At 32.8% G+C, this 15822-nt stretch overlaps 5 protein-coding genes across 6 annotated transcripts; 1 reads left to right on the forward strand and 4 right to left on the reverse strand.

Annotated features, from left to right (window-relative positions):
• Positions 1-3315: 3315 nt before the first annotated feature.
• On the reverse strand, positions 3316-5329 carry LOC139089029 (KIF-binding protein-like). Its single transcript, XM_070638450.1, has 2 exons — positions 4007-5329; positions 3316-3940 (listed from the first exon to the last, which is right to left on the reverse strand). The coding sequence occupies exons 1-2, from the start codon at positions 5293-5295 to the stop codon at positions 3490-3492; spliced, it is 1740 nt and encodes a 579-aa protein (XP_070494551.1). The 5' UTR covers positions 5296-5329; the 3' UTR covers positions 3316-3489.
• Positions 5330-5761: 432 nt separating this feature from the next.
• Positions 5762-6835, reverse strand: LOC139089033 (uncharacterized). Its single transcript, XM_070638458.1, has one exon. The coding sequence runs from the start codon at positions 6833-6835 to the stop codon at positions 5762-5764; it is 1074 nt and encodes a 357-aa protein (XP_070494559.1).
• A 632-nt stretch (positions 6836-7467) lies between these two features.
• LOC139089032 (nuclear valosin-containing protein-like) lies at positions 7468-11269 on the forward strand. 2 transcript variants are annotated; one of them, XM_070638456.1, is made up of 7 exons: positions 7468-7605; positions 7726-7849; positions 7914-8002; positions 8063-9929; positions 10049-10137; positions 10202-10747; positions 10838-11269. In XM_070638456.1, exons 1-7 carry the CDS (start codon positions 7543-7545, stop codon positions 10883-10885), a joined length of 2826 nt encoding a protein of 941 aa, XP_070494557.1. In that variant the 5' UTR covers positions 7468-7542; the 3' UTR covers positions 10886-11269. The 2 variants fall into 2 exon arrangements, with proteins under 2 accessions (XP_070494557.1, XP_070494558.1); XM_070638457.1 differs by having other exon boundaries at positions 8117-9929.
• Positions 11270-11678: 409 nt separating this feature from the next.
• On the reverse strand, positions 11679-14284 carry LOC139089030 (zinc finger Y-chromosomal protein 1-like). The gene is made up of 2 exons (XM_070638452.1): positions 12148-14284; positions 11679-12087 (listed from the first exon to the last, which is right to left on the reverse strand). The coding sequence occupies exons 1-2, from the start codon at positions 14107-14109 to the stop codon at positions 11704-11706; spliced, it is 2346 nt and encodes a 781-aa protein (XP_070494553.1). The 5' UTR covers positions 14110-14284; the 3' UTR covers positions 11679-11703.
• On the reverse strand, positions 14222-15778 carry LOC139089034 (synaptonemal complex protein 1-like). The gene is made up of 6 exons (XM_070638459.1): positions 15665-15778; positions 15411-15585; positions 15268-15352; positions 15033-15210; positions 14329-14969; positions 14222-14239 (listed from the first exon to the last, which is right to left on the reverse strand). The coding sequence occupies exons 2-6, from the start codon at positions 15527-15529 to the stop codon at positions 14222-14224; spliced, it is 1041 nt and encodes a 346-aa protein (XP_070494560.1). The 5' UTR covers positions 15530-15585; positions 15665-15778.
• Positions 15779-15822: the final 44 nt, after the last annotated feature.

Here is a 15822-nt window from a genome sequence, read left to right on the forward strand (position 1 = left end):
ATTGCTAGTTTTCCCATTGAGAAGTCAACAATATTGATATTTATACAGTATAACAAGATCCAGTAAGATTCAGGACCATATTTACATAGTATGTCAAGATCCAGTAACATCCAGTTCCATATTTACATAGTATGTCAAGATCCAGTAACATCCAGTTCCATATTTATACAGTATATTAAGATCCAGTAACATTCAGGACCATATTTACATAGTATGTCAAGATCCAGTAACATCCAGTTCCATATTTATACAGTTTATCAAGATCCAGTAACATCCAGGACCATATTTATACAGTATATCAAGATCCAGTAAGATCCAGGACCATATTTATACAGTATATCAAGATCCAGTAAGATCCAGAACCATATTAATACAGTTTATCAAGATTCAGTAACATCCAGAACCATATTAATACAGTTTATCAAGATTCAGTAACATCCAGAACCATATTTACTCAGAATATCAAGATCCAGTAACATCCAGAACCATATTTATACAGTTTATCAAGATCCAGTAAGATCCAGGACCATATTTATACAGTATATTAAGATCCAGTAAGATCCAGGACCATATTTATACAGTATATCAAGATCCAGTAAGATCCAGGACCATATTTATACAGTATATCAAGATCCAGTAAGATCCAGAACCATATTAATACAGTTTATCAAGATTCAGTAACATCCAGAACCATATTAATACAGTTTATCAAGATTCAGTAACATCCAGAACCATATTTACTCAGAATATCAAGATCCAGTAACATCCAGAACCATATTTATACAGTTTATCAAGATCCAGTAAGATCCAGGACCATATTTATACAGTATATTAAGATCCAGTAAGATCCAGGACCATATTTATACAGTATATCAAGATCCAGTAAGATCCAGGACCATATTTATACAGTATATCAAGATCCAGTAAAATCCAGAACCATATTTATACAGTATATCAAGATCCAGTAAGATCCAGGACCATATTTAGACAGTATATCAAGATCCAGTAACATACAGGTTATTGAAATTCAATAAAATTAATGGATTTTTGAAGATTTGAATGTAACGGTTTTTTTGGAATTCAAATTTTTGCTAAGAGTATCCGCGAGAAAATCACTTTTTATAATTTTTGTCTTACTTAAATATCCTGAACGGATTGATATTACAATATAATTAATAATTCATATTATTAATCGATGTCTAGTTAATCATATGAATTAATTTCCAGTTTCATAAAGAGTCTGGTCAATGTAAATTAAAAATATACATAATTGACAATGGATTTTTTTCAAATTTTCTCCCATATAAAAATTTAAATTAATTAATTAAAATATTAGGAAGCGAGTTAGCGATTTAATGATGACAAAATATCAAATTGCTCTCCGGAACACATACGTATAAAAAAAATCAGCATTATTGGAGCAGTAGAAGTGGTCGAAAAAAGGGTCACAAATTTTGAACGTGACAGAAAGACAGACAGAGCAAGTCCAATAAAAGCGTGTAATAAAAAACGTGTTCACTTTAACCGAGGCGAAACCGAATCCGTTTTTTCGTGTTCACTTTAGTCGAGGCGGAACCGAATTGATTTTTTCGTGTTCACTTTAGTCGAGGTGAAACCGAGATCGTTTTTTTGACTTCACTTTAGTCGACTCGAAACCGAGTCGATTCAAGTGAAGTGAAGTGAAGTCGAGTCGACTCGACTTCACTTCATTTCATAGAAAAAAATATTTTACCACAGAAAGTCACTTCTGATTGCGTTTGTGAAGTATGTAATTTCATACAAAATTTTGTCAAAAATCCTTTTTTTGCTCATTTTTGTCAAATAATGTAAAAAAAACTTAAAAATATGTATTGCAAATTGCGATTTTTATGTAAAACTACATGAAGCTGGACTATAGATTGTAGTCAAACCTTATTTTCTTCATTATTTATCCAAAACGAGTAAAAAAGGATTTTTGATAAAATTTTGTATGAAATTACATACTTCACAAACGCAATCAGAAGTGACTTTCTGTGGTAAAATATTTTTTTCTATGAAATGAAGTGAAGTCGAGTCGACTCGACTTCACTTCACTTCACATGAATCGACTCGGTTTCGAGTCGACTAAAGTGAAGTCAAAAAAATCAATTCGGTTTCGCATCGACTAAAGTGAACACGAAAAAATCAATTCGGTTTCGCATCGACTAAAGTGAACACGAAAAAACGGATTCGGTTTCGCCTCGGTTAAAGTGAACACGTTTTTTTCGTGTTCACTCGAGCTGACTTGAAACCGAATGAAATTTTAGCGAAGTGAAGTGAACTTTTCGCAACGACTTCGACCTCTGCAAATTACTGATGACTACAACAAAAATGCGCTAAAAACGCTAGATAAGGTCGAGTACTTTTGTAATTTTTTACACTCAAACTCAGAGAAGCATACACAATATAATGACGAATGATTTTTCATCTTTTAAAGAGCTTAGTTTGTATTATTGTAGCTGGTTGAAAAAGAAGTTTAAAAAGAATTTTGTACGTAAACATCAATAGATGAATTTAATTGACATTAATTAAACATTAAAAGCACACATTAAACACAGATTAGATTGCCTGGAACCTTACGAGCTTTATAATCTCTAACAGAGCAGACCTAAATGAGCGTTCTCTTAATTTTGTGAACATACTCATGAGCATGCTCTTAGTCTGTTCGGGAACAATATCTCATTAATACCTTAGTACTATTAAGGTTCTAAAGAAATAGCGATGTAAGAAAGTAAGAGCACTTGACAAGCATCCAAGAGGACGCGGGTTCGAATCAACTAGAGATATGGCTATGTTGGAGTGTATCTATACACTCGATATACACTCAAACATAGCCATATCCCTAGTATGATTCGAATCCGTGCCCTCTTGATTACATGTCAAGTGCTCTTACTTAATTACATCGGAACTAACTGGAATTATTTAAAAGCGAGGCGTTCTCATGTTACCGTTCATTGCAGGACCCCTAAGGGCACCTTTCAATTATATGACGAATTTTCTATCCCATCCTTTCTCCACCTTGTTAAAAAGTATTAGACTCTTATCACTGTATTAGACGCGTCTATAGACTCTGAACGGCATTAAACTCGTCACTCTAGCGGTTGCGATCTGCTGCTCGGATGTATCAGTTCCTCTATTATACCTAAATCCAGTTGCCTGTCCAGATGATTCTTATATTCCTCTATTTGTTCGAATAGCTACTCCTGCTTTCAGTCATCATTACCATCCAGCACTTATTCATTTTTAACCCCTTCATAAAATTTCTATTAAGGAACAGAAATGAAAGATCAATGAAAATGGTTTTTTTATGAAGCATAAATTTTATTCCATCCGCAATTCATGAAAAAACTTTTCTTAACAAAATTTAAAGCGTCAAGCATTTCCTTTCTTAATTAATGACTTTATTTCAATTTGGTGCTTATGTTGCATGTGCTCAAAATGAATGAAAGACTTTAATGATGAACTTTTTTTTTATTGACTTATTTCGTCCATTAACTTCTTAATTTTATGTGGCAATAACTCAGCCATACTTTGTGTAACGCCTTTTTCGCCTTTCATTCTTTCGGCGACTTCCTTATGCTTGTCACAATAGTTAAGGAAGGTTTTATAGTTTAAAAGACTACTTTGAGTATTTTCAAGTTGCATCTTCTTGTCAGGCGTGATAATTTTATAGAACAATCGTCCGAGATTAAAATGTGCACAGGCAATAGCTTGAAATTCATCAATATCCAACGTTTCTGGAATCTCATTCGTTTTCTTATCCTTATAAGTGTCGATAAACTCCTGAAACTTTTCAATTGCTTTATGACACAGCTTGTTGATTTTGCTCAAAACTTGTGGCTGAACTTCCTCATATTTTAGTTTGTCGCACTTTATGTCCAGCATGTCAGAGTACGTCAATCCAAGTTCAAACATTAATTCTCTGAAGGAAATTTAAAGACATTAGTAATGGAATTAAGGTAATAAATATTAAAATGTCAAGCCTTACCTGCAGATATTAAGATAATATGTAGGATTAAGTTCCTTCTGTACAGCTTCAAGTTGATCTGCTCTTCGCTTATGTAATTTAGCTTGATTTGCTGTATCATCATCAAAAAATGCTAAATGCTTAAAAAGACTTGCATAATCCTGAATTATTCGTGCATATTGTGATGCCTCAGTTTCAAGAGAATAATATTCTTTAGCCTTATTAAGATAAGATTGTGCTTCGAGAAAGACATGCTTTGCATCATCATACGTCAGCACAAATTGATCTGTGACTTGTTGCTCAAATACACCTAAATCTAATGGAAATCTTTCACAGTGTGTATTAATTTTATATTTAGCTGCATCTGTGTCTGTTGTCTCGTCTTCTTGAAGTAAACGCTCAATGGATGTCTTGATGATGTACATGCAATATTTAGCAAAACATAAATCGACATCAGCAGTTCTGTGTTTGATATTTTCGACTGCCGCTGCTCGTTGATCTTCTGTCAGTTCACAAGTTTCGATATCGGCAGATAAATTTGATAGCATGTAGCTGGAAGCAGCTAGTAAATGTCTGGATTGTTTGAGCATATTCTTGGTAAAATAATATTGTGATAATGTTGCAGAATTTAATGCCCATTCAACTGGCTCATAATCTTTTAGTTCCAATTGCCTGTTTAATGTTAAATGACAATACTTTGCAGATGTATCCAAGTCGCCGAGCTGTCCAAATACTTGAGCGAGATAAAAATAAGTTAATGTACATGTCTTCTCTAAGCTCTCTTGTCCTTTTCCTTTTTCAATCTCATCGGATGTACCAAATACATCAAAAATTGTCAATGGCTGGATCTTGGACATTTCCCTAAAATGATTTGCTGTTTCTTCACTTTTTAACAAGTATACTTTTGATTTTTCAACATCTTGCAGTTTTGACCATAAGATACCAAGTTGATTGAGGACATCCACATAGCACACAATGATTTTCAAGCTGTCCTTGTCAGATTCCAGCAATTCAATTGTTCTTTGAAAATATTTTTCTGCCAATGTTGTCTCATCCACGAACATGCTTATTTTGCCAATATCTTTCATCACATATCCTAAAATAGCATTAATAGTCAACCTGTCATCGTCATCATCCTTAAAACTGTCGGCAACATTTATTAAATTTTGCTCTAATTCACAGAGAATTTCTCGTGCACGATAATGATTTTTATAAGGCTCCAAAGTCTCAGTCTTGGCATCCTCGATAAGCTTTTGTGCTTCTTCAAACTTTTCTTTGAAATCACTTAGCTTTTCCTTTAAAATAGTCATTTTTAAATAATTTTTAATTTTTCTTTGACCGAAAATCAATGTAAACAATCAGTAATATAATTTACTTCGTTGGTCTCTTTGTTACTTTACGAAATCACTTTAATCTTTGCAACTTTTTAATATAACTAACAATTTAGATATCACTAAGATCAACACCAATGTCTGCTTTGATATTTTCATTTATGAAACATTTTTTATTATGAATTAATGTTTTTATTCGTCAAACTTGACGGGTGTTTTGAAGTTTGTTATAAAACTTTCTCAAAGAAGACTTTGGTGAATTCAAATTTAGAAAAGTCGTTAGATAAATTCAAAAAGACGGTTAAGTTGCTATAAAAAATATAAAAGTTTATTATCATTTGTTCGTTAATTTCGTGTAAAAATAGATGAGTACATGTGATTAAAAATATATTGCATAACCAGTACAGGCATGCATCGAGAGATAAAGAATTTGTCATAATGCTATTTATAGGTCCTTGATATCACTAAAATTGCACGCGGTTTTTATGGCCACATCCAAAAATTCTTTTTTACAGGCACAAACACACTTTAGAAGTGCAATGACATCTGCTTCTGAATCATGACTGTTTTCTGGATGTATACCAAAAAATCGCTTGTAAATTTCACGAAGTGTGTAATATCCTTTTGGAAAGACCTTTTTGCCATTTTTCGGGGAAGTTTTCGGCTGTTCACTTGTTCCTGGAAAAAGTTCACGACGTGCTGCACTTGATGGTCGTTTTTTGTTGACACTTGATTCTGGATGTTTTGATGGAGCATTTTTCTCCTCAACCTTTACAGGCTTAGTAGGTGTTGTCTCGTTTTGACGTTGCCTTGCTTGGATGTCATCATCAGGCTCAGATTTAACAGCTTGAGGGACATTTCTAATGAATTCCGTCTCTAACTGAGTTATTGTCATTAAATTCTCATCCGAGTCATAATTCTTTAATAAATTCTCAACTTCCAGGATTTCAGCATCCATCATTAAAACTTGTTGCGTTTGGATCCTTTCCCATGATGTCATTTTATATCCATTGATTAAAGTTCTTGAATTTTGTTCGTAAATTTCATCAATCTTCCTGAATATGGTAAGTGAATCACAGCAAATAAGTGATTCATGCAATGGCTTGTTAAGTAACTTACAGTGACTTTTAAGAATTGGATAATCAAATTTATTTCCATTGTGTGCAACTAAACAAACTGGCTGTTGGAGATGTGCAAGGAAATTATTAACAAGATCCACAGTATTTTCGTCAAACTTCTTTTCGTTCTGCAATAGCTCATTCGATAATCCAGTAATTTCCGTGCAATCCAGTTTAATCAATTTTCGAGGATTGAGACATAATGACAGTTTATGAAGAACTCTTGGAATTGCATCCTTGTCCTTTAGTTCCATGATATGCTCTACTGAACATGCTGTGATACTTATTTGTGTGATTTTTGTTCGGTTGTATTCAATTGATGGCAATCCAGTCGTTTCGAGATCAATAAATGCGAATGTTTTAAAAGACGATGCTGTGGATGTGACTTGTTCGTTCTGCATCTTAAGACTTTATAACTTTAACTACTCTAAATTGTCACTTTATATGCATTACGTTGCAAAATTGTGAAATATATAAAATTTTGTATATTTATTAAAACGGAATGGTATTCATGGTTTACTTTGATCTTATTTGTTCGAATGTTGTATGTTTGACATATCACAAAGGTCTTAATCTACATAATATGCTTAAAATTACATTTAAAATTATTTTGTTCTCTTTGTTATCAAATATTGCGTTTGTTATTATTCAGATTGTTAGTAATTTGTTGCTATAAAACAGTGGTAGGTTGACAGCATTTAAGTCCATATTCACACAGAGAAAGTGTAGATTAATTAAATTTTTGCTAGGCAGCATGTTCATCGAAATAACGGACATTATTTAAATTTTTGAACTCAGTTTAAATAATTTTGAACTTAAAATTTGAATTTTCAAAAATCGTTAGTAAGAAAAATTTATTTGACTCCTATTTTTTTTGCTATAAAACTTACTTGCTTTTTAAAACACTTTGTTCCACCTTATGAAACTTTAAATAAAGTAAAGGAGCAGGTGTGAATAAATTTAAACAAACTTTGTTATGTAAAAATCAGCCAACCATTCAGTAACCGCCAATAAAGTTTTAAATACTGTTGTTTATAAGAATTTTGCGAAAAACAAATTTTCTCAATATCAATTATTAATTAAATTTAGAAGCAAGAGGACATATAAAATGAGTTTAAGTAATAGAAAGTCACCATCAAGTGACCCGAACTTGATTCCACGTGTAAAACAGGTAGATAAAAGTGAATTAATAGTGAAATTTTAAGTTTTCCGATTCTTCATAGAAATCAATTCGAGGTTAAATAAATTTTTCAATTATCGATTTTTAAAATCCTCCATTTTCCGTTTACAGTATTTAGAGGAAAATGTTCACAAGACATACGTTGATGTTGAAGAAATGACACAGTCATTAATGAATCGATATCAGGAATATTCGAGACGTAAAATGATTCCATTTCGAATAATGGTAGAACATGGTAAGTAAACTATTAGCGTCTATAATAAACAACATAAATCAACACTAATAAACTATATTTACAGCATATAAGACAGTTTTACATTCATATGGACTTGATAGCAATCCTGGATCTGATGTTGACGATATGGGATCAGATTTAGAAGTAATGGATGTAAGTTGAGACATAAATAAATTTATTATCAAATTAATGCATTCGTTTGCATTTTAATAGGACGCTAATAATGGAAATCATTTGAATAATGCATTAAATTCACTTTACATGAAGAAGACAAATAATCCAGTTGTGACATCATCAGATCCAAAGCCAATAAGTATCGATATAAGCAGTGACGAGGAAGATGGTGAAAATAGCAAACAAAAATCATCAGGATCAAATGTTGATAAAGTAACAGTAACTAGAATAGCAGCAAATGGCTCAAAGACTGCATCATCGACTGAAGAATTACAAAATATAATTAAATCAACATCACGTCCAGGTCCTGCATCACAAAAAAAGCGTCGTCTTAATGCAATTGAAGAATTAGAGAAGCAAACAGCAACACCATCCTCGTCAACAACACCAGTACAACAATCAACAACACAACAGGCTCCAACAACACAACAAAGTTTGCCATCACAACAATCTTCAGGACCAAAACCAAAGAAATTCAGAAAGGAAGTTTTTGCCAAAAAATCCTTAGTGACATTTGACAATATTGGCGGAATGGATAAAGCATTGAAGGAACTTTGTGAATTAGTAATGCACATTAAACATCCAGAAATGTATCGACATATTGGATTGCCACCGCCGCGAGGTTTCTTACTACATGGACCGCCAGGAAGTGGCAAAACATTGCTAGCACATGCAATTGCTGGTCAACTTGATGTTCTATTTGTCGAAGTTCCAGCCACTGAATTAATTGCTGGCGTTTCAGGTGAATCGGAAGAAAGAATTCGTGAAATTTTCGAACAAGCTGCTTCATTTGCACCCTGCGTCCTCTTTATCGATGAAATTGATGCAATTTCTTCAAATCGTCAAAATGCTCAAAAAGACATGGAACGACGAATTGTTGCACAGCTAATTTCATCGCTTGACAATTTATCAAAATTGAAATTTGGTGATCAAGTTCTTGTTATTGGAGCTACAAATCGTCCAGATTCATTAGATCCAGCATTAAGACGAGTTGGACGCTTTGATCATGAGGTTTCGTTAGGCATTCCAGATCGTAAGGCACGCAGTGAAATATTAAAAGTCATATCAGGAAGCTTAAAATTGGAACGTCCATTTGATTATGATGAAATTGCACTTTTAACGCCGGGATATGTTGGAGCTGATTTATTAGCATTAGCAACACGAGCTGCATCAACTGCCATTAAACGAGCAATTACAAAACGTGAGGAACAAATATTATTGGATGAAATAGCCAATAAAAAGGAAGCAGAAAAAGAAACTGAGGAACTTGTAGTGGAACCGATTGTAAATCTTGACGATGATTTATTAATGGAAGTTGATAATGAGGTCGATAAGACTGACGAGAAAACACCAAGTGATGAGAATAAGGCAGAAGATACTAATGAGGCAAAGAAAGATGAGGAAAAGTCAACAGAAGATAAACCAGCAGAGGAACCGCCAAAAGAAACAGAATCAAACCTGCCAGAATCAACTTCAGAAGATGTTCCGACTGAAACTATGGAAACAGTCGAATCTTCAGTTAGCACTGACGAAAAACCAACAGAAACAGAGAAAATGGAAACAGCACCAACATCGACAGAGGAAGTTCCATTTATTATGCCTGAATTCACACTCGATCATATGATTAAATGGCTACAAAATGATGTTCAACCAATTAGTGATGAAGATCTTGAAAAGCTTGCAATTTCACGTGATGATTTTCTTGATGCACTTAAGCATGTCCAACCTTCAGCTAAACGAGAAGGCTTTATCACAGTTCCAGATGTTACATGGGATAATATTGGTTCCTTAAAAGACATTCGTAGTGAACTTCAACTTGCTATTCTTGCACCGGTAAAATTCCCAGAAAAATTACAACAATTAGGACTTGAATCGCCATCAGGTGTTTTACTCTGTGGACCTCCTGGTATGTTAATTAACTTTTATATCCTCAAAAAGTCGTTAAATTTTATTTTGAATTATGTTCGAAATTTGAATTTAAAAAAGTCGTTGAAATGTTATTAATTTTTTTGTTGTTTTTCGTAGGTTGCGGTAAGACACTCCTCGCAAAGGCTGTTGCCAATGAAGCTGGCATTAACTTTATCTCAGTAAAAGGACCAGAATTGTTGAATATGGTAAATTATTGAAAATATTTAATTAAAACAACATTAAGCTATAATTTCTCAATTCATCTTACAGTATGTTGGTGAGAGTGAACGTGCAGTGCGTCAATGTTTCCATCGAGCTAGAAATTCAGCACCATGTGTAATATTCTTCGATGAATTTGATTCACTCTGCCCTAAACGATCAGATTCAGGCGATAATAATTCAAGTCAACGAGTTGTTAATCAACTTTTAACAGAAATGGACGGAGTTGAAGACCGTAAAGGTGTATTTTTAATGGCAGCAACAAATCGTCCAGATATTATTGATCCAGCTGTTTTACGTCCTGGACGTTTAGATAAAATTCTCTATGTTGGATTGCCAGAAACAGAAGATCGTATTGATATTCTTAAAGCTTTAACAAGAGTTAAGCCACCATTAGCTGACGATGTTGATCTTGTTAACATTTCATGCATGACTGAAGGATTTACTGGAGCTGATCTCGATGGACTTATTCGACAGGCATCATTGCAAACACTGCAAGAATCAATTGATGCTAATGGAAGTATAAAAGATATAAAAGTCCATAATCGTCATTTTGTCGATGCTCTGAAGAAATTAAAGCCTTCTGTTAATGAACATGTAAGTATTCGAATTTGAATTTTTCAAATCCGTTATATTTTAAATTTAAAAAACCGTTAAATTAATTTCAAATTATTTTTAATCTTACAGGAACGTAAAAACTATGAAAAACTCAAGGAAAAATATGGAATATCGTAAAACCATAACAAAAACTAACTATTAAATCAATAATAACAATCATACAGAGATGATGTGAATTTAGGATGAGCAGGAATGAAGCCATCTTTTACTTTTTAAGGACAAATTAAATATATGTTGATTTCCAAATAATTATAATACTGATAACGAAAGTACACAAAAAAATTACATTTTTAAATATCACTATACAAAAAAATGATGAAACATGGTATAGAGCAAGATGCATACACATACTTAGTTTAAATTCCTTTCCATTATTTTAATTACAATAGAATGATTATGTTTTTCACTGTTTATACTGATTATAAAAAAGATATAATTAAGGAACAAGATTAAGAATGATAATAAAGAGAAATCTCAAGATTAAGAAGATGCAAACATAAAGTTCAAGATTCGTTTTGTGGGATTCGGTTCAAGATCGTCGGATAATGTGAGTGATTCTTATGATTTAATTAAGTTATTTTATTAACAAATAGGAATTACTGTCCAGCAAGGCTTATTTCACGGAATAGTGTTGTAGCTGGGGGTGAGACACAAGCTTGCTATACTGCCCTTGGTTGGAATCCACAAGGGAAAAGGCGTCCAGGTGCTCCAAGAGCAACATGGCGTAGGACGGTAATGAAGAAATGTCAGTTAGATGTCAAAACTGAGAATTTGTACAAGCTTTGTGATACAGCTAGCAACAGAGTCAGATGGAAGGCCTTTTATAGCAACCTAGGCTCCAAGTCGGGCATGGTTCCAGTAAGTAAGTAAGTAAGGCTTATAGTTAGACTATCCTTTATTTTCAATTTTATTTAAATTATTTAAAGCAATTTTATTTAAAATTTATTCAATGAAAATACGCTCTTAATTTGAAGACCTGTGGTCTTTTCGTTACTGATTCCTTCAGCTTTTTGTGACTTCTTTTTGATAGTTTCAATTTCCTTTACAAGCTCAGTTGCACTTGCCATTTTTGATTCTACTTTTTTCAGTGCTGAACCTAATTTCGCTTCTGAAGCCTTTTTTACTGGCTGTGGATCTTTGTTTGGTGATGGAGTTTTAGTTTTTGTCGATGGATAGACCTTAAAGTTGCCACCTAAGTCACCAACGTTCTTTTCATTTTTCAATATGTCTGGATTGATCTTTGGTGTTTCGATGATTCTGTGATCAACTTGTTGAGTTAGGAATTTTAAACATGTCGACTCGATTGATGCTGGATTGACCTGAGAAAAGATGATCAAATAGTGAGTTACTTAAGTCACAAATTGTCAAAAGTTACTTACCTCATCAGCTTTATCATTAGATCTTTCGCAATAAATTGGTGGCTTTGAAGGATGGCAATTCCCAATATGATTAATAATGTTGTCAAAATTATTAGATCCAAAGACACAAAATACACATTGATAGAGTCCTAGATTATGACAGTTGATAAAATGAGTGTGGATATTGCTTAAATCAGAAACTTTTGAACATTTTGTGCATTTTGTTTTTATGTTCGGTCCATGAGTTTGCATATGTGCTGACAATTTCGGGAATAGATAAAATTTGGCATTGCATTTGACGCAGCTTAATGGTGGAACGCATTTTAATCGCGATTTCTTAACTGTTGCCAATTCCTGTTCATAATCTCGATTTTTATCGCACGATAGCTCGTAAACTGATTTTGGTTTCATTGCATGATAAATACGTTGATGATTAATGACATTAAGACTTACACAGCTGCGGTAAAAGCAGTATTTGCATTGATATTTATCAAAACAGTGTTCACTGTCAATATGATCAACTAGTGCAGTAACTTGATCTTTTTCATTAAAAATAAGAAAGTCGCAATATGAGCAATTCAGGTAATCACGATCACCTGTCTGATGAGTCTCATGGAATCTCAAGTGAGCATTAAAAAGATCCCGATCAGAAGTATAAAATGAGCATTTTGAAGACATGCACTTATATGTTGAAATGATAGCACCTACATTATTAAGGAATCTTGTTGTTGGCATTAAGTATTTCTTGACTTTTCGTTTCAACCATGGACGAAGCAGATCAGCACTACTCATATCCTTTTGACTATCTGTAGATTTTTGTCTTTGAATTATTAATTTCTGCTCTGCATTGGGAGTTTGTGGTTTTGCACTAACTGGCTGTGACTTTTGGGCTGATCCATTTGGTTGTTTTAGTTTGACAACAAGTGGACTGGATTCTTTATCTTGTGGTGGCTTGACAATTATATGCTTAATAATCTTTTGTTTACCATCAGGAGTATTTACAGAAATTTCTTGTTGCTTTATGCCTGGTTTCTTGCTTTCAGTGTTAATTGCTTTGTTAGTGTCTGATTGAACGTCTTTTTTATCTGCCGAAGTATCCAGCTGAGAAATAGTTGGTTTATTGGAATCTGCAAGACTACTTGGTTTCTTCATCTCTATTATTTCAGGTGATTTTGGCGATAATGGAGTTCCTTTATATGGAATCAATTTAATTTTACCAATATCAATCTTCTTCCCAACCAGAGCCACTTTCTCAATAGTGCTATTTGCTTCCTTCTTTGCATTTTTCTTAGTTAAATTTTCAGATTTTGCCGGTTTTGAATTTTCGTTTTCAACTTCCTTCTTCTTTATAACCTCAGGATCCGAATATTCTGTTATATCAGGTAAATCATCAGTATTTGAATCCTCTTTAAGCACGTGATTTTCTCTCATGTGCATCAACTCAAAAATTATTGAACGAGTCGAATCAACATTACTGTTACAAATGACACAGTGTCCTAACCATTTTACTGCTAGATGCTCATTTTCAATGTGGTCAACGAAAGAAGGATTGTCCATGGTTTGGAACTTACAGTTTTGAACTAAGCATTTGAAAATGAAACCAGTTTTGCAAGCAATATATGACATATTTTGAACTTTTTTGATGATTATAGGATGTTGCTTTATTGCTGATTTCTGATCTTCTTCTTTAACTGTACGATGGACTTCATCTTTTTCGGTGGAATCAGATTCCATTTTTGCAGAAATATCTTTCTTTTCTTCAATATTCTGAATTTGCTTCTCGTCAATTTGCACAATTTCTTCTTCACAAGCTGAATCCATTTTTTCATCAAACTCAGATTCATCCAAATCCTCCCATTCATCGTCATCAACCTTGCTATTTTTCTTAATTGAAGCACCTTTAGTAAGTAATGTAGCTCTGCTTTTTTTCTTCAATACTTCTTTCTTTTGATGTTTCTGGATCTTTTTGCGAAGTTTATCCATAGATGATTTTTTGATTTCCAAAGTGTTTGATTGTTCCTCTTTTTGGATAAGCTTTGGAGGATCATTTTGTTTTGGAACTTGCTGTATAAGTTTGGGTAGTTCTGTTAAGAATTTAGTAACTTTTGGTTTTCTTTTAACAATATTAGAAACATCCAATGATTTAGGTATTTCTGGAGATGACTTTGATATTTGAATGTGTTCTTGAGAAGCTTTATTTACTTTTGCTTCAATAATCAAAGGAGCAGATTTTGCAGCTCCAACTGATTTATGTTCCACTAATTCGATAGGTTTCTTAGGTTTTAAAATTATAATTTTTTCTTCAATTATAGTTGGTGCTTTTGCCAACACTGGTTTTTTAATATTAACAGATTTGCGTTTTTGTTTAACATGTTCTGCAACTTCTTTTATTTGACGTTTTTCTGGAGATGGCTTTGAAATTTCTATTGACTTGCTTTTTACTTCATTTAGCTCAAGAGACTTGTTCGCAATTTTTGCAACCGTCTTTGTTATCGGTACTGAAGTTTCTATTTGTTCACTAGCTTCTGCAATCTTTACATCATTTTCAGCCAATTTTGAAGTGTTTTTAATTTTTCTTGCATTTCCTAATGATCTGCGATTTTCAGTTGCAACTTTTGTATTTTTTGGAGCTTCTAAACTCTTTCGTGTAATAATTGAACTTCTTTTTGCATCTTCCTGCGTTACAATAGAATCATCTTTTGTGGTTTTCTTTTCATTATCAGATTCAGACTTCTTTTTCTTCAAATTTAGAAAATCGTCACTTTTATCCAACAACATTTCAAGTGAATCACGATAAGATCGCTTCAGCGCAGACCTCCTTTTTGACGGAAGTGGTATTTCATCTTTAGAATATAAGAAAATATTATTGGGATTTTTGCAATTTGTAAATGCTAAAAGCTACAAACCTTTTACAATGTTTTCATGCAATCTCCTTAATTCCTTCATTTGTTTTTTGACTTTCAAGTCATTAATTTCTGCCTTAATAGCAGTATTTTCAGTTTTTGGACCTGTCTCAACAGCATGATTTTCTGTTTTTGTTGTTTCAATGACATTACTTTTGTCAATATTAGGCAAGCTTGTATACTAAATAATTAAGTTTAATTAATATATAGTTACTAATTAAAATATTAGTAATCTTACCACGATTGTCTTCTTATATTGCTCCTTTAATTCCTTAGCCTTTTTAATGTTTATTTCAATCGTTTCAATTTGCTTTACCGTGAGTCTAGAAAGAAAACAAATTCGTAAGCGGAGAGAAAAAAATGTAAACATTTCATTCATACTTATTGCTTTCAATTAATTCCTTCATAATTTGCCATTTATGTCTAAATTCTACTGTTTTAACACTTTCTATCATTTCTACAATGAATGGCAAGTGTTGTTTTAGATGATCGTGATTCATTTTACGAGAAATAATGATGAGTTTTCCTTTTAAAGCACTGCTGTAATCCAAATGGACTGAAATATTCAAAGAATTTTAATATTTCACTCAAATATCTATTTATCAATATTAATTTGATTGTTCTTCAATTATTACCTCTTCTACAATATTTAATGATGCAATTAATTCAATTAGAATGAATAATAATTTCGTATTTACGTCAAAACTTTTAAAACAAACTTTTTTCTGAAGACTCAAAATGTTTCCAAATGGACAAAAAAATATTCAGTGGCATTTCGAAAGTTGTATTCGAA

This window comes from Chironomus tepperi, unplaced genomic scaffold (assembly GCF_022539635.2).
Source record: "Chironomus tepperi strain 1889 unplaced genomic scaffold, CSIRO-AGI_Ctep_v1 contig_173, whole genome shotgun sequence".
Classification (NCBI taxonomy): Eukaryota; Metazoa; Arthropoda; class Insecta; order Diptera; family Chironomidae; genus Chironomus; species Chironomus tepperi.